We start from the raw sequence: 12,822 nt of genomic DNA on the forward strand, positions 1-12,822 counted from the left end.
TGTGGCGGTTGGAGCAGTTTTGGGGAAACATATCAACAAAATCTTCCATCCGGTCTACTATGCTAGCAACACCATGAATGATGCCCAATTCAACTACACAGTGACCGAAAAAGAGCTACTTGCTATTGTCTTTGCTATGGAGAAGTTTCGCCATACTTGATGGGTACAAAGGTGATTGTCTACACCGATCATGCGGCACTTCGGTACTTAATGAGCAAAAAGGATTCAAAGGCAAGGTTAATGCGGTGGGTGCTTCTATTGCAAGAGTTTGATCTAGAGATTCAAGACTGCAAGGGTAGTGAAATCCAAGTGGTGGACCACTTGTCTCGTGTGGAGGAGGAGGGGAGGCCACATGACGGCCTTGAGATAAATGATTCTTTCCCTGATGAGCAACTTCTAGCCATTTCAATGACCGGGATACCAAGGTTCGCCGACTTAGCAAATTATCGTATGAGTGGTATTGTACCGAATGCGTTCTCCTCAAACCAAAGGAAGAAGCTCAAACGGGGTTTCCTTGACTATTATTGGGATGAGACCTATCTCTTCCGGATTCGTACTGATGGTGTGATTCGACTATGTGTACCGGAGGAAGAACAAGTGGAAATTCTTGAGGCTTTCCACTCTTCACCATATGGTGGTTACCATGGTGGAGCTAGAACGACAACAAAAGTGTTGAGTTGTTGATTCTATTGGCCTACTCTTTACAAGGACTCTAGTGATCTCGTTAAGTATTGTGATGAATGTCAAAGGGCCGGTGGGATTTCTAAGAAAAATGAGATGCCCCTCACCACCATCTTGGAGATTGACATTTTTGATGTGTGGGGCATTGATTTCATCGGTCCATTCGTGAGCTCTTGTGGGAACACTTACATTTTGGTAGCTGTTGATTATGTGTCAAAGTGGGTTGGAACCGTGGCTTTACCCAACAATGAATCTCGTAGTGTGGTGGCATTTTTGAAAAAAACATCTTCACAAGATTCGGTACTCCAAGGGCAATTATTATTGATGGGGGATCGCGCTTTTGCAACAAAGCTTTTGATACCTTACTCACCAAGTATGGTGTCACTCACAAAGTCTCGACCTCCTATTATCCTCAAGCAAGCGGGCAAGTGGAAGTCTCCAACCGGGAGATCAAGAGTATTTTGTCAAAGATAGTGAATGCCAACCAGACAGATTGGTCAAAGAAACTTGATGATGCTCTTTGGGCTTATAGAACGGGTTAAAAAACACCGATTGGTATGTCTCCATATACCAGTTAGTGTTCGGAAAAGCTTGTCACCTTCCAGTGGAACTTGAGCACAAGGCTATGTGGGCATTGAAGAAGCTTAATCTTGAATGGGATGTCGCCGCCAATTTAAGGGTGGCACACTTGAATGAGCTTGATAAATTCCGGTACCATGCTTATACAAGTTCGTCCTTATATAAGGACAAGATGAAGTACCTCCATGATAAGTACATCCGGAACAAGGAGTTCAAAGAAGGTGATCTTGTGTTATTGTTCAATTCTCGGTTACGAATGTTCCCGGGAAATTTGAAGTCTAAGTGGAGTGGTCTGTTTGAGGTTGTGAATGTGACACCCTTTGGTTCATTAGACTTGAAGAACAAAAATGATGAAGTGTTTAGAGCCAATGGCCACATCGCGGCATTAATTCATTTCAAGTAATTGATGGTAATCTACGTCGTTCCGCGATGTTAGGTCAGGCGCTTCTTGGGAGGCAACCCATTTTTCTTTTTATTTTTTATTTTCTTCTTTTTTTTAGATAGGTTTGGTATTGAGCTAACTGGTTTTGATGTGAATTGCAAGAATGAGTGTGCATTGCAGGTACTGTGTTCGAAAAAATTGGCCAAGTGTTGAAACAATGAGGACCACACATTTATTGTACGGACCCACAATTTTGTATGCCACAGTAGAGAAGAATCTGCATCTGCACAATTCTTTGTGCGGCCGCACAACTGGAGACCCAAAAATCCAACTCTTTGAAGTTTTGAATTGCAGAGAAAAGGCCATTCTACGGCCGCACTCACTTTTGGGCAAACCACAGAACTTCATCAAGGTTCAGGTAAAGAGTACGTACCGCACTCAGCTTTAATTTTGACCGACTTTGATCAACCTATAAATCTCATTACATTATTCACAACTTTACACACTCTGAACTTTTGTGACCTAAGCAAGCACAATGCACACAAAGTACCTCACACTGCACATTTATTTTATCAGTATTGATTCTAACCTGCATCCTTCATCACTAATATGTTCAATTCATGTTTAAACTTCAGAGAGCCAGTAGTCTGAACCTAGTTTTGTGTGGACGCACTTAAAATTGTGCGGGCCGTACTTCAGCATCTGCGACCGCACTTTGATATTGTGTGGTCCGCACAAGTCAGTGTGTGGCCGCACTCAACATTGTGTGGTCCGCACTGTGTCTTTTGTACCCTGATTTCCGGCAACTATTAACATGCTTCTGAACTTTAACTGACTTATGTGCATCGTATTGCAGACAATGGTTCGATCACGAGGTAGAGGTGATGCATCTAAAGGTAGGGGTGAACCCTCCCGAGGCTGAGGAAAGGGCACTCAACCTCTAGGAGTGCAATCAAAAGCAATAGCCAAATATCCAACCACTGGGAGAGGTAGGGCCAAAGAGCCCTCAGAATCAAGCTCGTATGTTGTTGATATCCAATATTTTCCTCATATTTTATAAAAATGCATATATACTTTCAAAATGGCATATTTGCATCATCAGTTAATTTACAAACCTATACAAGCATTTTATATAATTTTTCATAATATTTAAAGCTCTAAATCAATTTCTTTCTACATTTTTATTATATAAATATCTAATAATTATCCTTTAAATTATTTTGTGATGAATTAATCATCCAAACTTGTTATTTACACCATAATGTGTGTTTTATAATATTTTACTTCATTTTTTCTATAATTGCATCTGCATTTTTAGGCTAATTGCATATTTTTGCAATAATAGCCTATATTCATGTATAATTACATTATTTATGCCAAAATAACTTTTTATATTTTTTTATAATGTTAAGTTATTATTTTCAATCATTTTAGTGCACAAATAATATTTTTTGTTATTTTATTAATTACTTTTATAAATTAGTTTTGATAAATTTTGGGTATTTAAACAACAACCCAATTTTTAAACCAATTTTGGCCCAAATCCTAAGCCCACACCCTCTCCCATCTCAGCAGCCCAAACCAGCCTAACCCTTTAATGGACTCGGTTGCAACCCATTTTAAATGACCCGTCCCACTCCCCTTTCGATCTTGGCCATTGATCTCAAATGATCAACGACCCATAATAATCCCCTACCTCTCCTTATAACCTCTCAACCCCAAATCCTAACATCACTTTATCCATCTGCCGCCCCCAAATCCTCACCTGCTCTCTTCTCCTTCAGAGACCAAACCCTAAAGACCCCTTTTTCCCTTTCTCATACGCGTTAGACGCGGATTCTACTTACCTTTTCTGCTATTATCATTCACTTATGGTAACTTTTATTACCTTCATACTTATGGCAAGTTCGATTCTCACAGATTTGGCTCCGGTTCTATGGTTCTAGATGCGATTGTGGTTATATACACTCCGAAAGAGTAAATTTCTTCTTGTTTGTGGCATATCCCCGTTGATTTTGTCGTGATTAAAGTCTGTGAACGATTTGCCCTAAATCCGACTACAATTATGGTTTGCTTGACTTCTCCTAAATTGACTCTGAATCAATTTTGCATGCTATTTTTCCTTCCTTATTTATGTTTGATTGACTGTTTTCCTTGTTTTTTTGCTTGATTTTTACTGCTATAAAAACCCATCCCTATTCCCCTTTTAGGGCAGACCGGAATTGCTAGACTTTCACTAGAAATTGGAGTTATTACTCTATTGTTCTCTTTTTCTCTTGTTCTATAATCTGATTCTTGGCTGGGTGAAAGGCAAGGCTGCTAGATTTTGATTTTTCAACTGATCTTGGTGCGAGCACTGCCCGGGGTTCATTCAAAACCCTTGGGAACTCTGACGCACTAAGATTCTGGGTTCTTTATCTTTGATTGATATTCAAAGTATTATGGAATTGGTTCTTTCATGTTGTCTATTTTTGCCAACTGATAACTAGTAAGTCTTTAGCTTTTACAATTTTGTTCTTCTGTGTTCACGATTTGCATATTCTTACCTCTGAAATTCGTGACCTAATGTGTTCTGTGCTATTTCTGTGTGCAGCCTTGTTAGTTTTGCACTAGTCTTGAACCTCTTTAGCATTTGATTTTAAATAAAGCTGCCAGTTATGAGATATGTTATTTAAATATGTTTCACCTAAATAATTTAGACCCTCTTAAGCTTAATGTGTTGATACTTGAATGTCTATATTTGTTGTTTGATATGGGTTTGTTTTTCCTACTATATTCTGCAACGACTAACTCGCATCAGTAATATGTTCACTATTAATTATGGCCCGTTCCCTTGCTATTATGTCACTCAACATGTCTTTGTCTGCTTAATTCCATATCCTTAGTAATTGTTAGAAACCTTTAGAGTAGCTATTTCAACTTGTGTTTTCCTTCCATGTTTGATACTGTTAGCATGTTTGTCCTTTGACACTGTAATGGGTACTTAACATAATTGGGATCCTTAGGCTTTAAACTCTTTAAGTTGGTACTCTACTCAAACTTGTTTGGTATTACTCACCTTTCTATGGTAATCTTGCAACCCCAGGAAACTTGGCTCTTCGTTAATTCTCAATGTGTTTCTACCAACATGTTACTTCTTGCTAAGTATTGAACCTGCTTCTAAGTCTTGTTGACCCTCTTAATTAACGTGTTTTATGTTTAAACATCCCTGCTATGCCTGTTTAAAAAAAATACAAGTATGTCTCTTAATCGTAGTTCTCTCACTCTCTTTGTTACCTACATTGTTCTGAATCTATCACTCTTGGCCTGCTGAAAGCCAAGGCCACTAAGACCCTCTCTATTAACCTCTCTAGTGTGAGCACTGCTCGGGGTCCATTTGATACTCTTGTGAACTCTGACACACTAGGACTTGAGGTTCTTTGGCCATTCTCTTTACTACTAAAACCTGAGCTATCTTCGACACTCAGTTGTGTCCCCCTTCTGTCTACTGAATCTGCAAATTGGTTTGTTTAAATTTGGGTCATATGGTAAATCTATGGTTGTTTGGTTTGGTTTGATTTTCTCTACGGCTTCTGGGTTATGCGGATGGATATAGATCCCTATTGGGACCTGATTATGCTAATTGGTGAAGAAAGAGTTTAGTTGAAGGTCTGGCAATGCTGAGTATCTCTTTTGGCCCTACTTTGGGCCTATTGTTATTGCTTGTACAACATTTGTAATTATATTCATTATTGGGTCTGTAATAATTCTGTAATAAATAATTCGGGTGTTAGTGAAATTGGGAAATGGGTATATTCTAATGTTTGCATGAAAAGGGTAGAAAGCATGCCTATGAGATTCATATGATATATTTGCTATCCAACCTGCTATATATGTCATTCAAATTTCTACGTGCACTATTAGAAATCATGCCATTAGGGAAATCACACACCCACACAACTTGTATGCTATCAAAGCATAAGTGCTTTATTTATTCCCATATCTACTGCTATGTGTCGCTAGACATCATGCCTATAGGAAATAAATGCCAATAATTGCCCTTCAATTTGCATAACTGCACCATGTTATTAGAGATCATGCCTATAGGTTTTATTAACTTATAATCTTTAATATCAATAAACTACTTAGCAGTATCAGATACTCTCACACTGGTAATTTAGAAATCATAGGTCTAAAGTGGCGCCCTGCATCTGAAACTGCTTGCATATTTGGATCAGATCATATAAAAATCATGTCTATAGAGCTTAATGACTTCAATCTTCCTCAATTCTAAAACTGTCTAATGCCTAACGTAGAAATCTGTTTACGTGCATTTGTTGTCTAATTGCGGAGGCTAACTTGAGGATTTAACTATCCTTAAGTACAGTCCTATTTGTTTTGAATTGTCCCCTAGTTTTGACATTTTCTGAGCACCCTAAGTAAAGTCTAGAACTACCCAAAATAGAGGTCCAATGCCTCCTGGACCATAGGTATGGGACGGGTAGTGCACGCATAAGGTACGACTTATAATTGAACTAGTGCGCTTTAGGTAATAACTTAAAGATAGTAATCAGGTAGAAGGAGATGATAGTCTATGTCCGCTGAATAAAACGAGTAACACCCCATCTTGAGGGAGTTACAAAGTAGTATTTATGTTGCACGGGGTGATCCTTTAGGGTAAAAAACTTAGGACCCCCCCCCCCATCTTATTCCCTATTTATATTTGAATCAAGTGTTTGTATTTCCTCACAGTCTTTTAATAATAAAAATTCTCAAACTTCTTGCTTTCTCTGTCTTTGTTTATTCAACTAATTCATATAATTCGCACAATTGTGAACCTCGAAGAGTCCTAACACCTTCTCTTCGAGGTAATTTCGAGCCCTTACCCGATCTCTGGTGATGCAAACTAATCAAACCTGAGTCATATGTAAATGGGTGCCCTAATTCACCTTAAACCGTTAGGTGACTACTCTCCTCATTTAATACACTTTCCTTTAAAATAGTTGTCATACGTCAAGGCCCGATTTTCGCGAGGAAAAAATGGGGTACGACATATGTCCAGTCTAGGGAAGCCTCCGAGGGTCACTCAGTGGAGGTACATCATGAGGCCCAGTCCCAACCACCATAATTCACCGGGAGATACTAACTGCAAAACGAACCCTCTACCACAACAAGTTCTTCTGAGGGTTCTGATATCGGTAGCCAGGGTTCAAAGCCCTCCACAACACACACTCCCTCTACACCAGTTGCAGTAGATGATGATGATGTTCTTGATGATGGTAGGGGAGGTGACACTAGAGCGGGGGACCTAGAGAGGTCGAAGAAGAAGGAAGCTTGGGAAGATAGGTTCGTGAGTTTGACTGCCTTCACAAAGTTTAGAGAGTGGTGGTCCCAAAGATCGCTCATACTTGAGCGACAATTCTTGCTGAAGAATTTGGATAAATACAATCCAAATGTCCTTAAGCAGATCAGGGAGCGCAAGGGGTGGATGTGGTTTACCTAGAGTGTTATGGATGCCAAAGAGCACCTGGTACAAGATTTTATGCCAATGTGGCACACATCAAGAAGGGTACCAAAGTGACCAAAGTGAGAAATTTGAAAGTCAGATTCGACCCAAGCACTCTGAACACTTACCTGGGATTCGAGGAGGTAGAGGCAATCTAGTACTTATAGAAGCTTGCTATGGGTGATGCAGCTCGCCCTTGGTTAGTGGAGATTTTGGCTTCTCCAGGACCACCACCACGTGGATCACAACAGGGGTTCCTATTACATGGGCCACCCTCAATTTTGAAGCAAAAGGGTGGCAATCTTTTGTGTGCAGTCGTATTGACCCAAGCCGGAATGAGAACAATCTTCCAATCCCCCGAGCAGATTTGGGGGCATCATGTTGGCCAACATCTATTATGGTCGGGTACCCAATCAATGAAGGTGCCATCATGTCGGCCAACATGTTAGTGGTTGTCCAAAAAGGTCAAAGATCCAACCCATATCCCAACACCCTCACAACATAATTCACAGATGCAAAGGTGGAGCCGGGCAGTTTTGATACAATAGTGCGGGCCAAGAAGCCCTTCTCATGGAACTCCTTGCAAGCTCCGAAAAACCCAAAGTTCAAGGGTAAGGCAACTACCACCATTGGTCAGTCTGAGGAGCCATCAGTGGTGGTTACAGAGTTAGTTGCTGAGCCTTCTGCAGCTCTATGCCTTCTATAGCAGCCAGTCCTTCCACCGAGACAACTGATATGCCACCACCTTCATCTTTTATACCATCAGCATCAGTACCAGTGCCTTCCTCATCCACATATCCACTCATTGCGCTGCGAGTCTCCCAGACATTGACGAATCTCAACAACTAGATACAAACAGCTACTTCAAAGTAGTCTAACATATCTAGTGTTATTGCAGCACAGTCTTCTACACCAGCAGCACCAAAGGTTCTTTCGTTAGTGGAGGAAATATTTAAGAAGATCCTGGACAACCAGAAGACCATTATGGGTACAGTGGTGGCACATGGGGGAGCTATTGAGGAGTTGAGTAAACATGTGAAGAAGATGAGGAAATACCAGGCCTCGAAGAAATCAGTAGAGAGATTGAGAAAGGAGGTGACAAAGATTGCAGCTAGTGATTTACCATCTGACCTATTTATGGAGACAGATCCATCAGTACCAGCAGACCCAATAGCACCATCAGCAAAGGCACCAGTCGGCCAGCTTGACGAGCCAGAACTTGCTGCCCATTCTGCCGAGGAGGTGCTTCAGATGTCCACCAACCTCGTTATTCCCCGAGTAGAGGATGATGAGATCCAGTTGGAGGAGCCCGAGGATGGTGATGCTGCCATGTACCTTGAGACCACATAGGGAGTTTTCTTTACTCTCAACCCTCCATTATTTTGATTTTGCTAAGCATTGGGGATAATGCTTATTTTTATTCAGAGGGGTGGTCTATTTTGGTTGGTTTGATTTGATGACATTGGCTTGTAATAACTTTAATACTATTTTTCTTTTACCTTTATTTTCTCTTTTATTATGTATATATTCCTCTCTCTCTTTTGATGTATATATTCTATTCCCCTCAGTTTGTATATTCATTAGTCTTACTTTTAGTAGCTTATTTCATAGCTTCTTTATTTTGTTTTCTTAGTAGTCTAGCTTCTTATTTATGTTAATAGATTATTTTTTGATTCGGTAGCTGCTTTTTATGTTTAAGTTAGCAATAAGCCTTTGGTTTTCTTAATGCCATGGTTCTTTCCAAAGGTAGGTTTTGTGTGAACCGGGTTGCTTTTTCCAACGATGGATGGCGTAACAACCTTCTTAAGGGATTGAATCAGTTTTTGGTATTTAGGTAGAAACAGTAGTGTTAATGAATAAAAAAGGATCAATCATGCTTCACTTGGTACCAACACACTTAACTACACGCTTATAGTTAGAAATAAGCTTTTGGAAAGAAATGGCTCTCGTTAGTGACTTTGTGACTCTTGTGTTGACTTAAGAAATCATCGAGTGATTTCGTTGAACCATTAGCGATCTTCAATCTTGAATACAGTTGTTTTGGGCCCTCGACTCTATCCTCTTTAACAATCCGATTGTGTGAGAGGTTAGAGTTTTTGTTACAAATCCAAGTACCCTTGCGAATGGTCTAGAACATACCCTGAATGTGTTTCTAGGCGAATATTCTAAGTTTGCTTGGCTTGAGAAGTGATTGTACGCTCTCCTTGACCAGTTTTTAAACCTTTCCATGGCCCACCAATGATATTATCCTTAGTCAACCCTTTTGAGACTAAAGCCTTTTTCATTCGATAACCATGTTACAAGCCTTTACCCATTTTATAGTGATCCTCTCTTGGCACCCGAGCTTTCCTTAGTACTCATGAGAAACAAATGGTGAAAACATAAGTTTGGGGGAGAGATGAGGAGTTTGAAAGTGGTATCAAAGAACAAGAATAGAAAAGAAATGAAGAAAAGGAAAGGCAAAGAAAAAGAAAGAAAGAATAAAAGAAAAACCCAAAAAGAAAGTGAATAATGTGAAGTGTTGAAAGGATTCAAAAGAAAGAAAAAGTGCAAAGCATGGAGAAAACAAAGAAGAAGAATATGAATATCATGACCAAGAAAGAGTGATGTCAAGTCTCTCTAGTTCCCCTAAGGAAAAAGAAAATGACTCAAAGAGTCGGCAAAGTATGAGCCAAAAAGAGAAAATGGAGTGCTAAAGGAAAGATGAACCCATTCCATTTTAACATTTCACTCCTTAGTCCAAAAGCCTTAATTACATGCCGAATAAGCCCTACGTGATTTCAAGCGGAGTAAGCTTATATTAGTGGTGATCTACATGAGGGGGAAACATATGGTACTTAGAGCCGTACTTGTGATATTCTATTGAATGTGATGAGCGAACCTTTCACAAATCATTGAATTGAAAGCTACATTCTTGAGTGAGGTGATCTTACAGAGAGTATAAGAGGAGGAGTTTGGGATCCACAGCGACTTACATGAAAGTGCGAACTTCCTTGATGAGTAAAGTCAACTCTTGATGCTCAAGTGTCACATTAGAGCTATTTGTGCTTTAACATTCAAAACATGGCCTTGTTGATAATTCATGAGTGTATGGGTAATTGTTGGTCCCAATTGATGTGTGTTTGATGCAACTTAGGCCAGCTGAAACAGTTATTTTCTTGTGGAGGTGGGAATTACCTTATTTGCTCGAGGACAAGCAAAAGCTTAAGTTTGGGGGACTTGATAAGTAGGGATTTTGACTACTTATTTGCACTCTTTTACTTTAGTTTTAGCTCACAAATGCTTAAAGGTTCTCCCGAAAGCTGATAAAATGTGCTTACTTGCAGGAGCATTGGAAAAAGAGACAAAACGGTGAAATTAAACTCAAGAAGGGGTATTTTTGGACAAGGACTAAAACCAAGAAAAAATAGCAAAGTGCGAACCGCACAATATTGAGTACGGCCGCAGACTATGAAGGACCTCTGACACAATTCCTTTGCAAAGTACGGACCGCACAATTATTGTGCGGCCGCAGAAGATGAGGTTCAGAGAGATGGAGTTCTGAGTCCATGAAGAAGTGCGGACCGCACTATTATTGTGCGGCTACAAAATTCAAGAGTGCAGCTGCACTCAGAGATGTACTGTCCGCAGAAGTCCCTCATGTCAAGATCAAATTCAAGAGTGCGGCCAAACTCAAAAATATGCGGTCCGTAGAATCTGAAGATATGCGGCCGCAACCCAGAATTGTGCGGCCGCAAAAGTCCATCCCGTCAAGCCCAGCTTCAAAGTGCGGACTGCACATAGAATTGTGCGGCCGCAGAACCTCCGCAGGGGCAATTTTGGTCTGATAATTTCAGCTGTGTATAAATAGTTCTTTTTGTCAAATTTAGGTTAAGTTAGAACTCCAGAAAGTAGATAGCCGTTTTTCCTTTACTTCTTTGGGAATCTTTGTATTAGTTTATCATTTTAATATTGGATTTTCATACCTTTATCATCTATTATGAGTTTAATCTTATTTTCTTCCTTAGTTTCTTCATTTTTGCCTATGAGTAGCTAAATCTCTAGTTAGGGTTGTGACCCAACCCTAGTGTGGGTACTTAATGGGTGTTTGATTTAGGGCTTGTTTAAGGTTGGGTGTATGATATTTAGCCTAGTCCTTGCTTGAATTTAGGAATCAATGGTTGCAAACATTGATTCATGCCTAATTGACTTAGTCTCTACTTGAGAAAGAGAGACTAAGTCTAGGCAAACTTGGCTAACAAGAAATTGGGGTGAACTCAAAAAATTGATAGCCCCAATTAAAGGGTTGAATCTAGAGATAGTAAGACCCGACTTGAGAAAGCCAAATTGGGCAACATCACTCTAACTACCGAGAGATATCGAGTGGGTAATTGCGTATTGATTGCTATATTACACCCCGACCAACGAATCATGCCCTAAGGCCCACAAACTATTAGGTAACCACCTAGGTGGAAGTCACAACCCTAGATCTTTTATAAACTTGAAAAAAACACCAAAAATATCGTTCTATAGATTTATATTTACAAACAATAGTATAACTTTTAGAAGTAGAAAGAAACAACCAAGTATGTGGAAGTGCATTTTAGGCACGTCATACACCTAGTCTAAGTATATACCTAATCTAATATAAGATCTCTGAGGAATCGACCCCGACTCAAATTTGGGTAATTATAATTGTATCGACCGCTTCACAATCCTAATCATTGGTGTTAATTTGGGCGACATCACGGTTTCAGATTGAGCAGCTCCATTAGGGTTGGATATCAGTGACTGATTATGAGGCTAGGTTCTCTGAGTTTTCTCACCATGCACTTATGATACTACCTACTGATGCAGAGAAAGTGCAGAGGTTTGTCGCCGGATTGCACTCTGGTATTCAGGCCACCATGGCACGAGAGATGGAGATGAGGACTTCTTACGGGCTAGTTGTAGAGATAGCTCGGGGGATTGAGGGTGTCCGTTAGCGGATCCGTGAGCAGGAAGCGAGGGACAAGCGGTTTCGATATTCGTGAGAGTTCAGTGGTTCCCCGATATTGATACTCAATTTTGCCCTCACCTTTTTTCAAATAGTATATATATTTTTAAAGTGTCAATTTTTCATCATTATTTGATTTACAAGATTTATATATGTACTTTCCATAATGTTCTGCAATTTTTAGAATTTTAAAATTAATTTTCTTGCATTTAAATTTCTTAAATATTATCCCTTTAAATTATCTATGATGAATTAATCATCAAAATTCCACATGTGTGTTTAATAATGTTTTTGCTTCATTTTATATAATTACATCTATATGCGTAATTGCGTTTTAATTATATTATTTGTGCCAAAATAATATTTTATATTTTTATAATGCTACATTATTATTTCCAATTATTTACTGCATAAGTAATATTTTTACTATTTATTAATTACTTTTATAAGTTATTGTTTTTATAAATTTTGTGTATTTAAATTATGGCCCAATTTTAAGCCAATTTCTCACCAAATTTGGCCCAAATCCTTAGCCCAACAGCCCCCAGCCCAAGCCAAACGACCCCTTACTAAACCCGGTCGGTACCCATCTTCATGACTCGCCTTGTTCAATTTTTTAATCCTGGCCGTTGATCTCTCAAGATAAACGACCCTCATTCATTCTCCCTTTTTAATTAGCCCAACCTAGATACCCTAACCCCATTTCCCTAATACCGACGC

General features: G+C 39.4%; 1 protein-coding gene across 1 annotated transcript; it reads left to right on the forward strand.

Annotated features, from left to right (window-relative positions):
* Positions 1 to 777: 777 nt before the first annotated feature.
* On the forward strand, positions 778 to 2,564 carry LOC138910742 (uncharacterized). Its single transcript, XM_070201886.1, has 4 exons — positions 778 to 981; positions 1,214 to 1,659; positions 1,765 to 1,822; positions 2,499 to 2,564. Exons 1-4 carry the CDS (start codon positions 778 to 780, stop codon positions 2,562 to 2,564), a joined length of 774 nt encoding a protein of 257 aa, XP_070057987.1.
* The last annotated feature ends 10,258 nt before the right edge of the window (positions 2,565 to 12,822 follow it).

The sequence above is a fragment of the Nicotiana tomentosiformis genome, chromosome 1 (genome assembly GCF_000390325.3).
Source record: "Nicotiana tomentosiformis chromosome 1, ASM39032v3, whole genome shotgun sequence".
NCBI classification, from domain to species: domain Eukaryota; kingdom Viridiplantae; phylum Streptophyta; class Magnoliopsida; order Solanales; family Solanaceae; genus Nicotiana; species Nicotiana tomentosiformis.